This window comes from Geospiza fortis, unplaced genomic scaffold (assembly GCF_000277835.1).
Source record: "Geospiza fortis unplaced genomic scaffold, GeoFor_1.0 scaffold37, whole genome shotgun sequence".
Classification (NCBI taxonomy): Eukaryota; Metazoa; Chordata; class Aves; order Passeriformes; family Thraupidae; genus Geospiza; species Geospiza fortis.
In genome coordinates this window covers 1,081,009-1,102,847 of record NW_005054449.1, presented here as the reverse complement: position 1 = coordinate 1,102,847, position 21,839 = coordinate 1,081,009, and the positions used below count along the sequence as shown (strand labels likewise).

Sequence of the window (21,839 nt, the reverse complement as noted above, 5' to 3'; positions counted from 1 at the left end):
CCCCTTCATATTCTCCTCTCCTAGAAAACCATGGTACCCCTGGCTTGGCATCACTGCCAGTGCCAGAGACACTGGGTGGGAGCAGATCCTAAATCCCAAAGGGAAAATTTACCCTTTGGAAGGAGGGTTCCTGTAACAGGAACCAGGACTTGCACTGGATGAAATATTCTATTTAATTGTCAGACCACTGGCCAGTCATGCTGGTGCTCCTGAAAGATTCTCTTCCAGCTAATGTGGGTGGGATGGGGCTCCCACCTAGAAAGCAGCTCAGGATTTATCTGTCAAAGCCTTCCACTGCAGGCGATAAAGCCAAATAAATTCTGCGGGGGACTTCAAATGAAATCTCTAACATTTCTTTACAATTACAGCTCTCCTGCATAAAAGACTAATGGGTCTGTAGCAGTAAAATGTTCTTTTTAATGGACATAGAAAGTGGATCAGCTCTTTTCTTAAATACCATTACACAATGTAGTTTAAAGATCTTACACTTAAGAGATTAATAAGAGTGGCCTAGAACCACAACAACCAGCTTTAATAAAAAATACATGTATAAATATAATGCTAATACTGCTGGCCTGTGGAATATGCCCACAGCAACTGCCATGCCACACACCCACTGGGCAGGTGAAATACTGCAGATTATGATCATTAAAGGGTTGCAGAGAAGCAATTTTTTGTCTAGAGAAGCCATTAGAGCTGAGAACACACAGGATTCTGTAGGGAATGGGAAGTCCTGGTTGAAACAGGGATTTGTGTGAAGGAGCCTCCTCAGGCCTGTGCAGAAACATCTCCACAGTCACTGTGCAGATGCTCTGAGCCCTCAGAGCACAAGACACGTGGAAAACGCTCCAGCAGCAGAGCCCACAATGTCCCCCATTGTTCCCTGCAGCTCCCCTGGCCCACAACAATGGCCTGGTTGTTGTCCCCAGGAGCTGGGAGATATCTGTGAGCAGGGAGGGGAGCTGGGGGAAACCCTGCTGAAAAACCTTTCATTTTCTCTGTCCAGGGCCCTCAATGAACCAGGGAGCATCCCTGAGCACAGGCTGGGATGGGATTTCACCTGCACGGCCTGAAGTGCCCATTCTGAATTTAAACATCACCAGGATGACTGGGAGGTGAGCAGGGCTCAGAACCTGCTCCTCCATGGAGCTCCTGGAGATAATCAACAGCAGGGTTGGGGTTTGCAGCCCAGGGTGTCGTGCTGATGTTCGCAGGGGTCCCAGGATGAGGGAAGAGACAAGAATCTTGACTCCATGTTTCAGAAGGCTGATTTATTATTTTATGATACATATTATATTAAAAGAAAATTATATATTAAAACTCTACCAAAAGAATAGAGCGAGGATTTCATCAGAAGGCATGAAAGGAATAGAAAGGAATGAGAATAAAATCTTGTGGCTGCTCACAGCCTCGACACAGGTGGCTGTCATTGGCCATCAAGTAAAAATAATTTCACATGCTGGGTAAACAATTCTCCGAACCACACTCCAAAGCAGCAAAACGTGGGGAAGCTGAAGCGTCCCAACTTCTCAAGAGAAAAGATTTTTCAGAAAATATATCTGTGACACCAGGGGCTCAGCAGGGCCTGGGGAGCTCTGAGGAAGACTGGGAGGTGACCAGGGCTCAGAACCAGCTCCTCCACGGAGCTCCTGGAGATAATCAGCAGCAGGGTTGGGGTTTGCAGCCTGGCCCAGGGGCTCAGCAGGGCCTGGGGAGCCCTGGAGGAGCTCCATGTGCTGCTCAGGTGGGGCACAGGGGCCTGGCTGTGCCCGTGACCGGGCCTTCACCCCCAGCGCTCCAACAGAGCCGTTTTGTTCCCCCGGCGTGGAGGGCGTCCAAACACCGAGCGTTCAGCGAGGGCAGGAAGAGCTGTTTGAAGCAAATTCTTGCAGAAATAAATGTGAATTTACTTAACTTACCATGTCTCCTGCTTTTCCCCTCAGCCCCCCCGCCTTTTCCTTCCTACTGCTGTTCCTCAATAGCATCCCTCTCCTTTCCAAGTCATCCCTCACACTCACCGCTGTGTCCCCCACTCCCTTTTGCCACCCACTGCCTGCTGCTTTATTTTCTTTTTCCAGTTTCTTTCCCCTCCCTCCACCTCAGCACAGACTTCTTTCCAGGTGAGAATATTTTACCTAGTGACTCTGTTAAAACAGGCTGTAAAAAAAGCCCTGACTCTCACCGTTTTTAGCCCCTCACAAAGCCACTCCTGCAAAAAAAGGGACCCACAGAACCAAACCTGCACGGAAATATTTGTTTCCCATGTTCTTTCTCCTAAGTGGATCTGAGGTTTTATGGCTTTGTCAGCCACACAGATTTTTTTGTCCTGACTTTCAGCACTTTGCATCAAGCCAGAGCTTTTGCCTGGCTGTGTTTACAATTGAATTTTCCTTTACAGCAAGTTGTGGGCCACAGGTTGAACATTAGAAATACAAACCTTCAAAACACCAACTTTTAAAACCATCTTTCAACAGTAATTTGTGGGTTGAAGCCAATCTCATCAGCTGGGGGATGATTCCCTTTTTAAGGCTCCTTGGTGAGGCTGGGCCATCTCCAGGAAGAGCAAAGCACAAGATTTTGAGACTCTGCTCCCTGCAGAAGCACAGAGAGAAAGGACACAAGGGGAAAGGTGAAAAAGATCCTTTTTTTCCACACTTCAGAGTCCTGCATGGAGCCCCCACTCCCCCAGCCACAGCCTAGGGGCTGTGGGGACAGGTAACAGCCAAACTGCTGTGTGGGACAGTAAAATTTCCTTTTCTGTTCCTCAGTTATTTCTTTTTAGGGATGTCCAAACTTCTCCATCCTCCACCCTGCCATGACTGAGCACAGACACCTCAGTAACAGCCTCCACAACAGCTGCACCCTCTCTCTCATCTAAACTCCCCACAAAAATGGCCTCAGGAGGAACATTTTCCAGAACAGAAACAACCCCAGCAGACAAAATAAGAGGACACATTCCCTGCTTGCCATTTTTGCCACCTGCCAACAAAATTCCCAGCGACAAAAACACGTTTGCCACCCCCATGAGCCTGGGAAGAGTTAAATCCTCTCCTGTTCAAGCTCCTGGAGCTTTTGGAGTGCAGATATGTCCAGAATAATATTCAGGTTGCCCCATTAAGTACGTTATATTAACACTCTGTATTAAATTTTAATATAGTGATTATAGAGGAGAAAAATTGTCCTTCAGATTAGGAAGGTATTAAAGAGTTTGGAGGGGAAAAAAATCTTTCTTTTGAAAGAAGCATTTATCAGGCAGCTGCCAGGACATTGGTTATTCCTCAGAGCATTTCACTGGGATGTTCAGAACCACATGAATAAAAATGGGAGATTCAGCAGCATCTCCTCACTTCAGTTCCTCTAACATGAACTGGAAGTGTGCTCCCAAACCTAAAAAAATACCTAATTCCAAGGGCCTGGTGATGGTTCCTCCCAGTTTTAATTATCAGTAAAGCACAGTGAGCCCATTGACTGGAGGTTTTCTTTACCTGACCCCATCCTTTCAGATACTGAGGAAAAATAAACAAACAAAAAAAAACCACCAACCCAACTTTTGGCAAGTCCTCTGCAAATCAGACTCAAGCCAGAGTTCAGCTGGATCTCAAAATCCCAGCTCCTTTGCCTCCATGGGGATTTTTATGGTGTCCAGTTCTCCTCCAGACTACCTGGAAGGCTTCATATTTTCCAAAGGGAGGAAAATGCTTGTGCAGGGACAGCACTGGAACCACTGATCCCAGAGGCCCAGATCCTCCAGCAGCAGAGGGAAACAATGGAGGCAGTGTTTTCTGGGAATGAAATGGAAGAAAAATAATTTTGGCTGAAGCAGCACTTAGCAATGAAAACCCTTTTTGTCAGAAAATTCCCAGCTAAATCTGCTGGTGGGAAAAATATAAATATCATGTCCCATTGCTCTGAATCATCCTGATCCAAGACACAGCTGATCACAGGTATCACAGGGAAGATCTTTCTCTTGGAAAGCCTCATGGCATCAGCAGCAGAAGAGTTTGTAAGGAAAAGCTCTCCTCAGTCACAAACACCAGCAGAAGAGTTTGTAAGGAAAAGCTCTCCTCAATCACAAACACCATTAGAAATATTTCAGGAGAAGAAGAAGAGCAGATTCCAATTTTCCTCTGAAATTACTTCTTGAGTTTTGTATGACCAGCACTAAACTGGAACGAAACAGATTTTTCAGCCTCACAGGAAGATGCAGGAGGCATCTGGATACTGAGCTTTGTTTCATGGAAAGTTTCACATTTTCTTTATCCTATTTTCAAACAGAAAAGACAAAACATTTCTTAAAGTGACAACTCCAAGGGCTGCACAGGCATTGATAAAGGCAGAAAGTAATGGTCAGTGCTAATTGCCAAGAGTTGCCTTAACTTCTTGTTTCCTTCAGGTGCACCTTGAAGACACATCAAACACACCCAGAGCCAGCAGAGAGCCTCAATGAGTTCAACGTCTCTGCACTTTCATTAGCAGAAAAGCCACAGTTCATTTCCTAAAGGAAAAAAAAAAAAGGAAATTGAAGGGTTGGTTTTAATCTTGTCCCGGCCTGAGTGAATCCAAGAGCTGGAGCAAATGGGATCCCCGTAAATCTGACGGCAGCCCCGGTGAAACCTTATCCCAGGCCTTCTTTAGGAAGTACTTAGTGTAAGAAGTAGCAGAACTGGTTAGTGGAAACAGACCCTCTCCTCCTGCTGCTGTGACCCTGCCAGATGTGGCACCAGGGCCAGGGAGGGACCCTCACCGTGGAATTAATCAGTTCCCATTTATTTAACCCCTCCCGTGCCCGTGCTGGGCGACTCCCCGCAAGCCTGGAGGTTTCTGTGGCCACTCAAGGCTGAGAAAGGCACAGACAAACTTTTGCTGGCCACTGAGAGAACGGAAATCCGAGCAAGGCGTGAGATTCTGAGAAATTCCAGGTGCCCAAGGCTGGTGCTTGGAGCTGAGGAAGGAAGGAGGAGGAAGAGGAGAAGGAGGAGAAGGAGAAGGAGAAAGAAGGAGAAGGAAAAAGAAGGATAAAGAAGAAGAAAGAATGAGAAAGAAGGAGGAGGAGATCCTGGGCTGTGCCTTCACCTGGGCAGTGTTTGCAGAGCCCTGTTGCAGTTCCCAGCCCCAGGACCCCTCTTAGATGTCCTTCACACCCTGGAACTCGTCCTTACACAGACCCACCTCCTGCTCTGCCTCTGGAATAACTCCTGCAGTGGCTCTAATTCCCTCTCCAAGCTGAATTCCCTACCTGGCTTCTCCCAGACTCACATGTGGGGATTTCAGGGCTTGGCCAGCACAGCCCTGCCCTGACTTGGGCTGTTCCCCACACCCCCTGCTAACATCCCAGCCATGTCTGCTGATGCTAGTGATCCCAGTTATCCCAGAGATCCCAGTGATCCCATTTATCCCAGTGATCCCAGTGATTCCAATTATCCCAGAGATCCCAGTGATCCCAGTGGTCCCATTTATCCCAGTGATCCCAGAGATCCCAGAGATCCCAGTGATCCCAGTTATCCCACTGATTCCAGTTATCCCAGTGATCCCAGTGATTCCAGTTATCCCAGTGATCCCAGTGATCCCAGTGATCCCAGTGGTCCCATTTATCCCAGTGATCCCAGTGATTCCAATTATCCCAGAGATCCCAGTGATCCCAGTGGTCCCATTTATCCCAGTGATCCCAGAGATCCCAGAGATCCCAGTTATCCCAGAGATTTCAGTGGTCCCAGAGATCCCAGTGATCCCAGTGGTCCCATTTATCCCAGTGATCCCAGAGATCCCAGAGATCCCAGTTATCCCAGAGATTTCAGTGGTCCCAGAGATTCCAGTGATCCCAGTTATCCCAGTGGTCCCAGTGGTCCTTCCTAAAGGAGTGAAGGAGGAGGAAGAGGAGAAGGAGGAGATCCTAGAGATCCTGGTGATCCCAGAGATCCCAGTGATCCCAGTTATCCCACTATCCTGGTTTATCCCAGTGGTCCCAGTGGTCCCAGTGATCCCAGAGATCCCAGTGATCTCAGTGATCCTAGAGATCCTGGTGATCCCAGAGATCCCAGTGATCCCATTTATCCCAGTGATTCCAGTGATCTCAGTTATCCCAGAGATCCCAGTTATCCCAGAGATCCCAGTTGTCCCAGAGATCTCAGTGGTCCCAGTGATCCCAGAGATCCCAGTGGTCCCAGAGATCCCAGTGGTCCCAGTGCCTGAACTGGCCAGGAATCTCTGGGGTAGAGGCAAAAACTGCTGCCATGGATGGAGGGAGAGGGGAAATCTAACCCTGCAAAAAGGCTGAGCTGACATGGTCAGCGTGGTGGATGGGGAACTGGAAAACCAAGGGACGTCCTGGAAATGGAAATGGGAAGTTGAAAGGAAAGCTTAGGAAGCAAAAATGCACTTTTTGTGTGTAAGAGGAAGCTCTGGTATCTGCACTAATAACAAGCAGGAAAACTGCTGTGCTGCCTCTTCCCACCTGTGCCTGAGCAGCATTATTTCAAGCTTCCTCATGTTGTGTTTTTTATTTAATTTTCCAGCGAACGCACTCTTTTATCATCCAGAACCGTGAAAGTAAATTAAGAAGAAATGGTTTTCTTTCAATTAGACTCACAGTTGCTTTGAGTAACTGCCTATAATTCTATTTAATGAAAAAATAAAATCATTATTCCAGCTCTCCCTGTGCCCTGACAAGCACACAGACGGGCCCCATTAGCAAGCACTGTAGATTTACTTAATTAGAAAAATATTTTGTTTTCTCCAATTTTTAAAAATGGAGAAAGAGATGGAAGAAAAAAAAAAAGAAGCAAAAAAGAAACCTCCAGGCACAATATTAATCTAACCTGTTACCTGGTGCTTAATAACTTATGAACTAAAGGCATCTATCAATCTATAATTTAGTTTTGCCTTTGATCTGCTCCAGCCCTTGGCTCCCAGTCTGGCAGCTGCTGCTGTCTTATCCTTCCTGCTTTCCTTCCAAGCACGAGGTCCCACACCCTGCCTGGGCTTTAATGGGATTTTTGGACACAGAACCCTGAGGTTTGAGGGTGCAGAAGAGCAGAACTTACACCTTGAGCTTGGGGAAATAACAGAACAACGGGAGGGAGCCCAGTGCCCGCCCTGGACCAACCACCCACCCTCTGTGCCCTTCCCTTGGGGTGATGCTCCCACCCCACTCTTGGCTGAGGGGTGGGAGATTTTCAGCACACGATCTGCAGCTGTCAGTGACTGCCTGCTCTGGTTTCAACACTTTGAGAACAAATATTCTGCTTTTGGTGAGCATCTCCACAGCAGGAAAATGAAACGACACAACCACGGCTTGGGCCTGGCTGTGCCCAGCCCTGGTGCCCCCCAGGCAGTGACAGTGCAAACGAGGGCATTCTCCAGGAGAAAAAGACCAAACCCCACATTTCTGACAACAAATCTCATGGAGCTTCTACTGCACCGCTGGTAAAATCCAACAGCAAGTCCAGAGGGGGTCGTGGAGCTGGACACTGAGTGCCAGAGTTTCCCTGGCATTTCTCCTGGGAACAATGCCCTCTCATTTTATCTGCATCTCCCTTTCTTTCCTGATGATTGTTATTCCTCTGGAGCAGAATGAATGCCTCCAAGAAGAGGAAGTTTCAATTAGGATGCCGAAACCCTAAGCTGTAGTTTTATGGCTTTAAATTAACATATAGAGATTCGCTCCAGGTACCGTAACAAAATCAACATCCAGCCACGCTCTCTGATTACAGAGCTGATAAAGAATTTATGGAACATAGCACAGGAAGCTCTGTCTTTGCTGGCTGCCATTCCAGGGGCAGTGCCCCTCACTAGGAAATGATGGGGGCAGTGGCAGAGCAGATAAAACACACGAGGCTGCCCCTCAGCTGCTGTAAATCACCCCCTTCACCCCCTTCCCGAGCCATGCAGGGATCTGGAGCTGCCTGGAGCACTCCACCCTTGTCTCATGCAACAATCCCTTCCCCTTTCAGCATTCGCTGTCTTTTCTTTGCTAAAATTATACATTAACCTCCAAGGACTGCAGTTTTTCACTGTACCCTTCATAGCCGCTCTCTGCCTGCCTGAGCTGGGAGCTTTCAGATTTTCCCCCATCCTTACAGAGTCTCTTGAATTAATAAAGGCCAGTGATGTGCCAGCAGGTAAATTCAAATGTCAAAAATCAAAATCTTTCTGTCTGAGGAAAAAAAAAATTAAAAAGGGAGAAGCAAAGACATTTAAGGCATTTGAGCGCCCAAAATTAACTCCTTCACTCTGGATAGAAAAGTCAGGATTTTGCAAGCAGCCTTTTGAGGCGAGTTCCCTGCGCTGAACCCACACGGCAGCGGCAGCTTTCCTGCTTGTGTGTTAATAAAAAATAAAAATAAATATTAATTGAGGGGCTATTCCCAAACGGGCCCGTTGCTGCCCTGTCCGGCGGTGCGCTGGCCCCCCCTGCTGGCCAGGGCCCGGCATGGCAGCGGTGGCGCTGCGGGGCCGGCGGTGACAATCGCGGCGGTGCCGCCTCTGCAGCACAATTTGGGCACAAACCTCTGTTTCTTTACGCCTCACGACCGCGGGAATCTTCATCTTGCTGTAAAGAATCCCTGGATTCCCGTGGAATGGGGAATTCGGCCCTGATTTGGGGTGAAAGCTGCGGTGAAAGGGGTTTTGTGGGATGCCAAGTGTCCCGGTGGGACAGCAGGGATGCTCTGCAGCCGCATCCCAGGGAGTGTCTGCTGCCAGGCTCTAGGGCCGCCCTGCTCTCAAAAATCAGCATCAAAAATGCCCAAACCCTCTCCTACAGATGTTTATCTGACCCATTCCCAAAATCCCTGGTGACAGATCCCACAACCTCCTCGGATAGTGTGTTCCCATCTTAGGACAAAACTCCTGCTGCTTTCCGTCAGGATTATTGACTCCTGATCCAGTGAGAAGCGCTCTTGGCAGGGAAATGTGGGATAATTCCCAGAATGACATTTTATCCAAGGGATAAGAACAGGGTGAGCCTCATCTGCAGATTTTACTCATCCAGGATCTTGGAAAAATCTCCTAAATCCAAATCCACACAGGTCACTGCACCTGCCATCAGACAGAGTGGGCAGCAACACCCACAAACCACAGCTTGCATTTCTCCTTCTTATCTTCCTTTAATTATTATGTCCTTAAGACTAAATTCCAGCTCTCTGTTTAACTTTGGAGTGTAATTAAAAAAAACTTAAAAAGAAAAAAATTTTTTGAAATGCATGTGAGCTAGCTATTGTTTATATTAGAATATGAAAAATATAATTATTATTTATAGTGTAGTTATGGGATTGAAGTATAACCACCTGCAAAAAAAAACCAAACAATTGAACAAAAAAATACAACCAAATAATCAAATTATGTCAATAATCAAACTATATTTAAATTTTCCATTAAATCAACTGAAAATTTCTGACAAAAAGGAAATAAAATGGGGGTAAAACTAAAGTAAATTAGTTTTTATTAGGAAGTTCAGGATTTCTTAAGCAGATACAAGTCAGCAAGGCTGAGAGACCCTTGTGCAAGGGTGCCCAGAGCCTAAGTGTGCACAAGGGTGTGTAAGAGCACATCTGGGGACCCCAAATTGCCCAAAACAAACCCAAAACAAACCCAGCACTGCAGCAGGACCAGCACAGGGAGAACTCCCTCGTCTGACTTCATTAATCCAACTCTTGCTCGTGTACCAAAGTGCAGCACGTTTTCTTGTAAAAATGATTAAGCTGCTAATTAAGCTGTTTATAACTTGTTTCCCTGGTTGCTAATGATAATTAACATGCAAATTAGCTGAGGGAAGAGAGGCACAGGGGTCCTCAGTTCATTACCAAGTTAATTACTGTTTGCATACTTAAACATAACAGTTATAAATGGTGGCATTTAATGTAATGGCCAGGATGATAATTATACCAACGACATTTTGAAAAGTCATTTCACTCTGTGCTATTTTTCTGGGTGATTGATGTTGCCATGGCTGCTTGATCAACTTACTGCAGGCCCAGATGACTTGGAAGCAGCAGAACCAAACAAGTTATCCCTTAACAACATCCCCTTATCCCTGTTTGTTTGGAAAGCAGGGAAGGAATGAGGGGAAATAAGAGCAGAAAGCTTCAGTATTAACAGAGGAGGGATACAGAGGGCTTGTTAACAGGGTTTAATTTCAGCTGGCAACATTAACAGCTTCCCATTTTTATCCCTCGTGGTTATTCCAAGTTTTAGCAGTGCTGGGAGTCCCTTCTGAGGCTCAGCCCACCAAACTCATCACTGTCCTCAGCCTCAAATGCTTCTATACTAAATAAACCTGGCAAATCACACATCACACCAGAAATGTGATGACTTTGTCACTTTGCACTGGGAAGAAGAGAAGCAGAGGGCACAGCTACTCTTTTGGAATGCCCCTCGCTTGGCACATTGAGGAATTTGTTCAAACAAACCTGTTCCAATGTCCCTCACTGGCACAGAGGTGCTGAGCCAGCTGGAAAATCAGCCCAGTTATGAGGGTGGGAAGTCTGGGATGTTGGAGTGTTTGGATATCCAGAGGTTGGTCTCGGTCCCCAGTCACACTCTCACAGAGGCCCAACTGCTCCTGGTTTCAGCACTTTCCATCTAGAAAATCCTGGACTTGCAAAGCCAGCCTGGGAAATTCCAGTGGAATAACTCAGAGCAGGAAAGGAGAAGATAACAGAGGTGAATTTCGTAATACTCAGCCAGATCCTGACTGACTGGGTCAGATTATAAAATAACCAGAATAAAACTTCTCTGGCCTGGGCCACCTTCCACCCACATGTTTGAGAGCTCTCTTAAACACCAATTCAATGACTGGACAAGGAGTCAGAGCTCTGGTCTGGGTGACAAGGTGGTGACTGGTCACAGGTTTGATTTGATGATCTTGGAAGCCTTTTCCAACCGCATAATTCTGTGATTTCAGCTGGAAATTTACCCCCTCAAGCCTCTGTATCAGAGGATGCAGCATCAGAGGGGAAGGCAGGTGTGTGACCATCCTAAGGGAACACCATGAACATCACAGGGGAACCTCCTTCCTTCACCCCACAGATTTTTACTCCTGGTCAAGCACAACCTTTGTGCCTGTGGAATAGGCAGAGCCGCCTCCCTGCCTCACATGGAGCCACTGCAGAGCTCCCAGCACAAGGGGAACAGATTAAATTCTGCAACTGCGCAGCTGAATCCCAGAGCCACAGCCCAGCCAGGCACTGAGACAGCAAAGTCTGTGTGTGGTGACCTCAGGGTGCTTTCTGCTGTCACTGCTTTAATCTCCAGAACATAAACAAAGGGATTATTCCTTTTTCTAATGGAACAACCACGCTTTTCTTGTAATCTCACTCAAGTGCATCTTAATCCTGCTCCTTAAGGAGGATCCCTGCAATCCTCTGCCTTGTCATTCTTATTGGGTGAGCAGAGATGAAAATAATCCGGTGCATGGAGAGATCACCTTGGCTCTCTGTGCCCACACACCTTCATGAACCCAGGAGGTTGTGATTACCTGGTGAGCAGAAAAGTTTGAGGAGCTAATATATTCTATAATAGGATTTTAAGTCCTATTATAGAATATAGGACTGGAATATAGAATATAAGTCCTGGAGGAAAGGACGCTCAAATGGGAGCTTCTTTCTCCACAACTGCCTGACAGGAGGAGTGTGAGGCTCTGCTCCCAGGGAAAAGGGGACAGGATGAGGGTAAATTGCCCCGGGGTGGCCACGGGAGGCTCAGCTTGGACATCAGAAGGAATTTCTCCATGGAAAGGGTGGTCAGGCCTCAGCAGGAGGTGCCCAGGGAGGTTTGGATGCCCATCCCTAGAGGTGTCAAAGGAAGGGCTGGATGTGGCACTCAGTGCCCTGGGCTGGTGATGAAGGGGGGATCATCACACGATGGGCTCTGATCCTGGACGTCTTTTCCAACCTCAATGATTCTGTGATAAAAACCACATTTAAAAGACTGAAAACATCCTGAAAATGAATATTTCCTACCAGACTGCATTAGGAAGCAGATCTGCCACCAAGAACCCTTAGAGATCTCCATGGGAACTCTGCTGGGACCCAAAGGAACAGCAGCAGCTGTGGGGACGTGGGGACATGATGCCAGGACTGCAAATTCCCTCAACACAGGAGAAGGAGATGCTGCCTCAGGATCTGACAACAGAGCTCCCAGCAGCCCAGCTCACCCAACAGACTGAGGGCGTGGAATGAAAGATGCCTCAGGATGAAATTTCATCCTCTGGCTTCACACACCAGCAGAGCTCCTCTGGCTTCAGTGGAGAAGGCACCCAGCCTTGATCATTTAGGACAAACATCTTCATTCCCCAGCCTGGATGTTCACACCAGCCTAAAGAGAGCAGAATTTGGTGTCATTCACATCATCCTAAAGAGGGCAGAATTTGGTGTCTGCTCTCCAGCCCAGGTACAGCTCAGAGTGAAACACAGTCATCAAATAAATCTAAGATTTTTTTACTTGATTAATACTCCACCCCATTATGCTCCTTTCTGCCAAAGAAAGGTCATCCTCCTTCTCAGCCAAATTTTCAACCCCAAAATGCTGGTTTCTCAGCCTCAGCCAGAGCTACACGTGGCATTTAACAGCTGTAAGAGAAGGGACTTGTTACACTGCAGGAATTGAGAGCATTTAAAAGAAAGAAGTGCAAGATTTCTCAGCCCTGACTCTGAGCAGGGCTGTTGCAGATGTGTTTGTGCACCTCCTGCTCTGCAAAGCAGGAAAAACAAAGTTTGCAAACTTGTTCTGTATTTACTCCCTCCCACCCACCTCCCTTTAAAAATTCATCAGTAATCAGAGACATCCCAAGGAGCTGTTGTAGTAGTTACTATTTAATGAGCGTGTAGCAGACTTAATATTTAATGTTTAGATAAACATCTCCACAATTTCCCTCCCCTCCCCTGTGTTTTTATGACCCTTTTAGCAAAGGAGCTGGTCTTATCTGCCCCACAGGACACAGAGCAAATTGTCTGGGGGCTTAAGAAGAACCTGTAAGTCTTTAAGAGACATTGCTGGTTCCACCTCTTACAACAACAGGTTTAAACACTCACACTCTCAGGTATCACACCAGGGCACAGAGAAATATTCTCTTTTTCCACTGAGCTCCTTAGATGTTGCTCCTCTTCTTCCTTCAAGCTCCAAAGTTAAGAACCTAAATTGATTTCAGTTTGATACACAACGTAAAATTGGTGGTGTTTTCCTCACCTAAAGTCAACGAAACAACATTTCATGAGGCTGCTGCCTTTTTGGCCAAGCACAGCATCCCCTAAACCATCCGTGTACAGCAGGGAGCACAGGGGATCCTTGTCCAAACCAGCATTTTCCAGCTGGAAATGATGGATGGAGGACAATGCCATCCTCACATTCTCTGTATCTACGGGGCAAAACGTGGCTGGAAGCAACTTCCAGCCCACTCAGTCATGCAGCACAGTCAGATGATGGGTAATGATTTTTGCAGCCTGGACCAGGCTCTGTTGGAGGCTCCAGTCCCAATTTTATTCCCACAAGCTCTGCCTGAGCCTCCAAGGAGGGGCAGAGGCATTTGATCAAGCCAGCTCCCCTTAATGTGATTTCTATTTCAGAACTGCTTCTGTCGTGCCCTTGAGTCTTTTCCTGGCAATATCACCTGTGGCCCAATGTGACAGCAATGCTAAATTATATCTTGATGGCTAATTAGGGTAATTAAAGTGAAAGTAATCAAATCAACATAATGGGCAAACTCTTAATAAAATGTCAAAAAATCTCTATTCATCATAGAGAGGTTTTTTTACTCTTTTGAATGTCAAAGAATGTGGAGAAAGAAAGAGTTGGACTTCAGAATGCCCTGGCTTAAAGGGACATCATCAGGCTAAACACTCCTAAAAACAGAGTTGATCTATTGCTAAAAACACTCTAATTGTTAAAAAATAAGGGCTATGATTTAAAAATAAGGGTTATTATTTAAAACATAGGGGTTATTATTTTAAAAATGTTATTATTTTAAAAGTAAGATTAGTTATTAAAAAATGAAGATTACTATTAAAAATAGCATTTATAATTAAAATATAAGGTTTATTAATAAAAAATAAGATTAAAAGTTTAGGCTGCATCACAGAGTTTGCTGGTTTGTGTAATTCCCTGTATCTTGTCCTGCTGAGGGTCATGACCTGGGTTAGTTTCCTGAAAATGATGGGGAACATTTCTCCAAAGTGAGGGGGATCTTTTCCCCAAGGTAAGGGGGATCCTTTCTCCAAGGTGAGGAGGATCCTTTCCCAAAAGTGATGGGGATTCTTTCCCCAAGGTGATGGGGATCCTTTCCCTGAGGTGATGGGGATCCTTTCCCCAAAGTGATGGAGATCCTTTCCCCAAGGTGAGATGGATCCTTTCCCCAAAGTGATGGAGATCCTTTCCCCCAGGTGATGGGGATCCTTTCCCCAAGGTGAGGAGGATCTTTCCCCAAGGTGAGATGGATCCTTTCCCCAAAGTGATGGAGATCTTTTCCCCCAGGTGATGGGGATCCTTTCTCCAAGGTGAGAGGGATCCTTTCCCTAAAGTGAGAGGGATCCTTTTCCCAAAGTGAGTGGAATCCTTTCCCCAAGGTGAGGAGGATCCTATCCTCAAAGTGATGGAGAATCCTTTCCCCCAAGTGAGTGGAATCCTTTCCCTGATATGAGTGGGATCCTCTCCCCAAAGAAAGTGAAATCCTTCCCCTGATGTGAGTGGGATCCTTTCCCCAAAGTGAGTAGGATCCTTTCCCCGAGGTGAGGGGGATCATTCCAGTCAGATGAGGGGGATCATGCCCTGGCCATGCCCTGAGCATCCCTCGCGGTCCCTCGGGATAAGGAGGGAGAAGCCCTGGCTGGGTTCCCGTGCCCGTCCCCGCCCCGCAGGACACCGGGACCGGCCAGTGTTTGCGGTCTCCAGGCAACACAGCGCCCGCTCCTGCCCTGTTCGCCCTCCCTCCTTTCTCCTTCCTTTCCTCCATCCCTCCCGTCCCAGCCCCGGGCTCGTCCCCTCTCAGGTATCGGCAGGGTGTGCGGGATGAGCTGCAGGAGCCTCGTCCTGTCCGCTGGCTGGAAAAACACCCGATTTTATCCTCCTTCCTCCAGGCCAAGAGAAAAGGTAAGGGGTGGGTGAAGCACTGAGGTGTGGCCCTGTGTCCTCCGTGTCCCCACCAGCGGCGACATTGATGATTAAAAATTTATCAAATGGTTGTCCCAGCCTCATTCCATGGGCAGGGAATGCTGACCAAGGGGGTGAGTGCTTTCCTCTGTGATGTTTCTCCTCATGGCTTTACTCCCCCAGAAACCTGGCAGTGACCAAACCCTGGCTTTTCACAGCACCTGGGCTTGCTGGCATCTGGCATTTGAAAAGCTGCTCCCTGCAAACGGAAAAACTTGTGTTCCAGAGCCCCTCGTGGCTGATATTCTGCTAAAATTCTGCTCCATGGTCCCCCCATTGCTGATCTGCTCTCAAAGCTGTGCTCCACAGCCCCTCACGGATGATTTTCTGTCAAAACTCAGCTCCACAGCACCTCATTGCTGTTTTACTGCTAAAACTCTGCTTCACAGCCCCTCATTGATTATTTTCTATTGAAACTCTGCTCCACAGCCCACCATTACTGATTTTCTATCAAACCTCTGCTCCACAGCCCCTCACTGCTGATTTTCTGATAAAATTCTACTCCACGGCCCCTCATTACTGATTTTCTGCTCAAACCCTGCTCCTCACCCCCTCACTGCTGATTTTCTGCTAAAACTCAGTTCCACAGCCCCTCATTTCTGATTTTCTGCCCAAACTCTGCTCCTCACCCTCTCACTGCTGATTTTCTGCCCAAAGCCTGCTCCACAGCCCCTCATTTCTGATTTTCAGATAAAACCCTGCTCCACAGCCCTCCACTGCTGATTTTCTGAGTCCATGGCCCCTCGTTTCTGATTTCCCGCTCAAACCCAGCCCCACAGCCCCTCACTGATGATTTTCTGCTGATTTTCTGCTCAAACCATGCTCCACAGCCCTTCATTGCTGATTTTCTGCTCAAACCATGCTCCACAGCCCCTCATGGCTGATTTGCTGCTCCAACCCTGCTCCACAGCCCCTCATTTTTGATTTTCTGCCAAAACCCTGCCCCACATCCCCTCATTTGAGATTTTTTGCCCAAACCCTGTTCCACAGCCCCTGGTTTCTGATTTCCTGCTCAAACCCAGCTCCACAGCCCTCCATTTCTGTTTTCCAGGCCCCAGCCATGTCCGGCCCGTGACGCCGCTCGGTGAAGGCCCAAGCCCAGGACATGTCCCCCGAGGAGCTCGCCGCCCTGCTCTGTGGGGAAGGAGACGAGCGCCTCTCCCTGCAGGAATTTCCAGCAGCCACAGCTTTTTACCTGGCCGCCTTCAGCTGCTGTGCCCACACAGCGGTGCAGAGAGTGAACTCCATGGCCCACGGGCTCTGGGAGAGAGTGGTGGCCACCTTGGAGGCCTGGTGCCAAGGCAAGGCTCAGATCCCCAAAATCCAGAGCAGGAACTTGGCCGTGGTGTCCCTCAGCGTGGGAATAGCTGCGATTTTCCTCTCCACCCTGATCCCCAACAACGTGGTGGCCTCAGTGTACGAGCTGGAGGCCCTGCTGAGGCGAGGGTGCTCGGAGGAGGTGGTGAGGAAATGCAATCTCCTGCTGGAGGGTAACCCGAGGGGTTCCATGGAGCTGCTGCTGCTGAGGGCGCTGGCACGGGTGCTCTCAGGGACACAGGTTGGGAAGGGAATCCTGGATTATGTCCAAGCCTTTGTGCTGCACCAAACTGAGGCAGCAGCCTACGTGTGCAGCAGGCAAAGGGAGCACCTGCCCCAGGTCGTCCAGGCTTTCTCTGATCATCTCTCCAGGCGCCAGGAGGAAAGCCCAAGCTGCAGCTCCTCAGAGCAGTGGCTGGGTGAGTGCTACAGATTCCTGGCTGAGGTGGCACCAGGGCATGCCTGGGTGTGCAGGGCACGGGCAGCCCACCTGCGAAAAACAGGAGAGTTTCAGGAGTGTGTGGCTGTTTGCACCAAGGCCCTTGAGGGATTGTCAGCTGAGAATCTCAGAGGTGAGGATGTTCTAGCTCTTCTCCTGGAACGAGCTGCTGGGTATTTCTTCCTGGGAGGATGCACGCAGGAAATGATGCAGGATTTAGCAGCAGCTTTTGCAGCAGACTCTGCCCAGGCAATGAAACGCTTTGAAGAGCTTTTCTCAGCCTGTGATGCTGAGAAGATCGAGGAGCAAGCCAGAGCTGCCCTGGAGGGGAGGTTTGCAGCCTACAGGGAGGCTGTGCGTGCTCGGGCTGAGCTCAGGGGCACCTGTGGCACTGAGCTGCTCCCTCCTGTCATCCAGACAATCCAGCTGCTCCTGCACATCTGCCCAGGGTCCAGCCGGGAGCTCAGGGTCCGGCTGGCAGACTGTCACCTCCTGCAGGGACACCCCAGGGCTGCCCTGGACATGTGTGAGCAGCTGCTGGCAGCAGAGCAGAGCACTTACCACAACACCCTGCTGGCACTGCGAGGCTTCTGCTCCCTCCATGCCCAGGACCACCAGGGAGCCCTGCAGGACTTCCAGAGGGTCATTGAGCACGAGTCCCCACATCCCAGCAGCTGCATCAAAGCCCTGTGTGGGCGTGGGCTGATCCGCATTTCTGGTGGCAGCAATTACTTGACAGCCCTGGATTATATCACAGCTTGCCAGCTCAAGCTGGATGAAACCATCTTCACCATCAAGTCCTACGTGCCATGGAACCAGAGGGGATTGCTGCTGAAGGTCCTCCAGGAGGAAGGACAGATGATGCTCCAGAAGAAGAGGTACCCAGGAGGCAGCTCAGTTTCCTTTCAGAAAAAAGCAAACAGGGCTGCGCACATTCCTAACCTTGAAGGTGTTTTGTTTTGTTGGCTTCTTTTTTTCCCCACTCCAGAGATGCCCCTGGGGTTTTCCAGCTGGCTTCTCTCTTGGTGGAGCTGGACAGCTCTGACGAGGCATCCCGGATCCTGTGTGCTGATGCCCTGTACCAGATGGGCCGTGGGGAAGAAGCCCACGAGATGCTGTCACTGGCCCTCTCCAGAAACCCCCAGAGAGCTCCTGTGCTGGCCAGGCTGGCCCTGCTGCAGCTCAAGAGAGGATCTGTGTACGATGGCAACCAGGTAAGGAGCACCTGGAAAAGCCTCATCCTCAGGGTCATCCCCTCCTCAACAGCTGATTTGCCAGATTTTTCCCAGATCACAGTGAAATCACAGATTAATCCCTGTGTTCAGTGGTTTGGGTGCATTCCCCCTTTAGAACTAAACTTTGCTGTTAGGAGCTCCTTGAATAGGAGCAGGGAGAGAGCTGTGACACAGTGAAACTTGAAGCCCATGTGCAGAACCCTTAGCAGAACTTAAAGGTCAAAATACAGAGCTGATATTGCCATAAAATCATAGAATCACAGGAATTTGTGTCCAAAAAGGCCACAGAAGGACTCCCAGTTAAATCCAGCTCATTCCTCACGTGCTTTTTAATGGCATTTCTCAGCACTTTAACCAGGCAGAGCATCCTGTCCCTGGGGACAACATTATGGGATTGGCAATGTTCCCTTAGAGAAAAGAAGGCACAAGTGCCGCCTCCCCAATTATCCTAATTAAGCATTGGAGAAGAAAGACACAAATGCAGAAACTCCAATATCAGTCTGCAGTTTTGTGTCTCCAGTGCTGATAAATTGTGCTGGAAACCCTGAAAGCCATTCCAGCAAAGCTGGTTCTCCTAGCCAGGATTACAAAGCTGAATTCCCAGGCTCTGCCATCAGAGGGAACTATTGTATTCTTTTTTAGATGCCATATGAATTCTGCTAACCCATAAGGAGAAAGGTTTTATTTTCAGCACTTCCCTACTGCCTATGAAAAATAAAAGTTTGCTGTAATTTGCTGCTTTTAGGATGGCTGTTAATGAAGGATGTGGTTTTTTAGAGTGCTGTCCTTGGAAGTTGGATTTCCATCTGCAGCTTCTGCTGCAATTTCTGCATGGAACATCTGGAAATTTCTCTTCAAAATATTTTTAGCCCACCTGCCTCTCACATGCCAATCACCTTTATCTATCAATAAAATAGAGAAATTTATGAGTTCAAGGGATGTGTCTGGTACATCAAGATAACTTTGTTCTTGTCCAGACTTCTCTGGCTCAGATTTGAATATCCAGTCCCTGCTGAGCACTGTAAAAGCCATCTTTTGATTCATTTTCATTGGAAATTTTGTTTAAAAAGTGCTTGTTGAGGCAAAGATACCAAAGGTCAGACAGGATTCTTTTCCAGAAGGACACTGTGTGGGTTTGAATCCATGCTTTTCCCAGATTACCAATAGCAATACTAAAATAATTTACAGCACTTCCCTAATTTTCCATAAATCCACTGGTTCTGATTTTGCAGTCAAAAGGGTCCCTGGAATCCTTGTGTTCCACAGGAACATTCTCTTTTTTGGGCAATCATCCTGTATTTATAAAAACACTCCACTGCCAATATGGATGCTGCCCAAAACAAAGCAGGCAGCACCAGGTATTTGCCCTGGATTATTTCCACAGCTGCAGTGGTGGTGAGGAAAGATAAGAATCCCTGTTTTCTCCAACCTGCATTCACAGCAGGGCCAGCTGAGGAGATAAATCAGGGAGATCTGTGGTCCTGGGCTGGCTGAAGCCCCAGGGAGACGTGAGGGAAGCTGAGGAAGGACACAAATCTCTCACACACAACATCACACCCCATTCAACACTTTCTCTGCTGCCTTTTCCTCTCCCATCCTTAAGCTGCTGAGGAGACTGATCAGAATTGGAGACTCCTCCTGCCTCCTGCCAGTCGTGGACATTTTCCAGGACGAGGACAGAAAGCTGCTGCAGAGCCACTGCCGCTGGCGAGCCCTGGCCATCCTGAAGGGCAAACAGGAGGCTGCTGCCATCAGAGAGGCCATTGCCCACCTGTCCTTTGCCATCCTTGCTGCAGGTAGGACACCAGGATGCCCGTGGGGATTTGCTCCTAAGGGAAATCATGTGGGTGGGACAGGATGTCCAGATCTCCTCTGTCACCTCCCCGGTGAGGGCTGACACAGCACGTTCACCTGGGCCATGAATTTTAAATTTTAAACTTCAAAAATTTTTAATTTCAAAAATTTTACATTTTAAATTTCAAGGCATTTTAAATTCCTTGAAATGGGTTCAGTTCAATTCTATGGGGGCATCACCCCCTCTTCTTCACCCAGTGCAAAGAAGTGAATGCAGCCCCTCACACATTTCACCACCCCAGTTTTCCCTCAGGAGAGAGACCAGGCTGACATGGAAATTCTTCTGGCGTGTTCCAAGTAAAACCATGTTTGTATGGAAATCTGCCTTTCACTCTGAGCAAATGTTATGACAGCAGCACTGAGGAGAAGAGAGACTGGCTGGTGGAAATGGAATAAAAACCCTGTTAATTGCTTGGAGATGGTTCCATTTCACAGCCCGTGCATTCCAGCTTATCAGCTCCCCACCTGCTAGAACAGATGCTTGTTAAGAAATAGATATTGTCTTTAGAGGAGCCAACTGGTAGAGCTCCAGAGTGATAATAACCTTTGGTACAGAAGTTTTGGAGCAAATCAGGAGGGAGAAAAAGCCTCATTACTGCAGAGGAATTGCTTGGAGCCTGTCTGCTGGCTGATCCCTGCAGGCAGCTGCATTTGCTGACCTCCCTATGAAAACATATTTCCAGTGGCACTGATGATTTATCATCCAATATTGGATGCCACAGTTATTGATTGCAACCCTGGGCATGTTAAGATCCTTATCGAAATTGCCTTGCAAGGAAGGGATGTGTGGATGGCAGGCAGAGAAATGCTCTGCAGGCAGGGAATGGAGGGACCAGGATTTTCTCTGACAACTCTGTGTGTTTATTTGGGCAGCACTTGTATGAAAGCAGAGGGGAAAAAAAAGAAAAAAAAGCAGCTCAGTATCACAAATCCCAGTGCATATTAATTCTGGCAGGGAATTAGTCAGTCCCATCTGGATAACTCATTTATCCAAAACAATGTGTACCTTCCCTGCCTGTGGGAGGGGCCTGGGGACTCTTTAAGGTCTCTTCCAACCCAAACAATTCTGTGATTCTGACCCCACTTTATTAAAACAGCCAAATGGCTTCGTGCCTCCACTCTCACACAGTCACAGATCTCCCTCTTGGGGCTTTCTCCTCTCATTCCTGCTGCTCCCACTCCAACCTGACACAGATTCTTCTTTCCTTTCAACATGTGGCAGGAATTCCACTTGCAACAAAAATAAAGGAAACTTCCACTTAAGCAAACTCTCATTGTACTTCATCCTGAGGTATCCTCAGGCCAAGTGGAGCTTTTTGGAGCATCCTGTGGGTATCCTTGCAGTAACCATGGCTGCATCCCTGTCCTCCAGGTGGTTATGCTGAGGATTGCCTCCTCACCAGGGCACGATGCTATGGGCGCCTTGGGCAGATGAAAACTGCAATTTTTGATTTTAATGCTGTCCTGAAGGAGGATCCCAGGAATGTGCAAGCTCTGAGTGGCCGAGGGTTTGTTCACCTCGCTCTGAGGCAGCAGAAGGTACTGTCCATGTGGGGCTTTGCTGGTTTTTCTGAACAATAGGAGTGTAAAGCATCACAGAATTTGTTGTGGAATCGCTGGAATCAGGAGTTTCTCGCAGAATTTGGGCAGTGAAATGTGCTGGGTTTGGCTGGGTGTATGAACAGCCCATCTGGCTTTACTGATTTTCTTTCCCAAGCCTCAGGAGAGGAGGGCTAAACCTTGGTCTCAATCTTCTATGATAACCCAAGGAGTTTAAAGCACTTTGCAAACACTGATTCAAACCTGCCTTTATGACCTCCTATCAGCTCTGCAAATGGAAAAGTTGCAGCACAAGG

At 48.0% G+C, this 21,839-nt stretch overlaps 1 protein-coding gene across 1 annotated transcript in view; it reads left to right on the top strand.

The window, feature by feature from the left end:
• Nucleotides 1–14,987: 14,987 nt before the first annotated feature.
• The window catches only part of TTC34 (tetratricopeptide repeat domain 34), a 12,087-nt gene continuing 5,235 nt past the window's right edge, over nucleotides 14,988–21,839 (top strand). Inside the window, exons 1-6 of the mRNA XM_031062499.1 lie at nucleotides 14,988–15,078; nucleotides 16,190–17,362; nucleotides 17,429–17,850; nucleotides 17,883–18,108; nucleotides 19,733–19,925; nucleotides 21,356–21,522. Coding sequence (XP_030918359.1) covers nucleotides 16,244–17,362; nucleotides 17,429–17,850; nucleotides 17,883–18,108; nucleotides 19,733–19,925; nucleotides 21,356–21,522 — 2,127 coding nt within the window. The 5' untranslated portion in view covers nucleotides 14,988–15,078; nucleotides 16,190–16,243. The remainder of the gene's footprint in view (nucleotides 15,079–16,189; nucleotides 17,363–17,428; nucleotides 17,851–17,882; nucleotides 18,109–19,732; nucleotides 19,926–21,355; nucleotides 21,523–21,839) is intronic.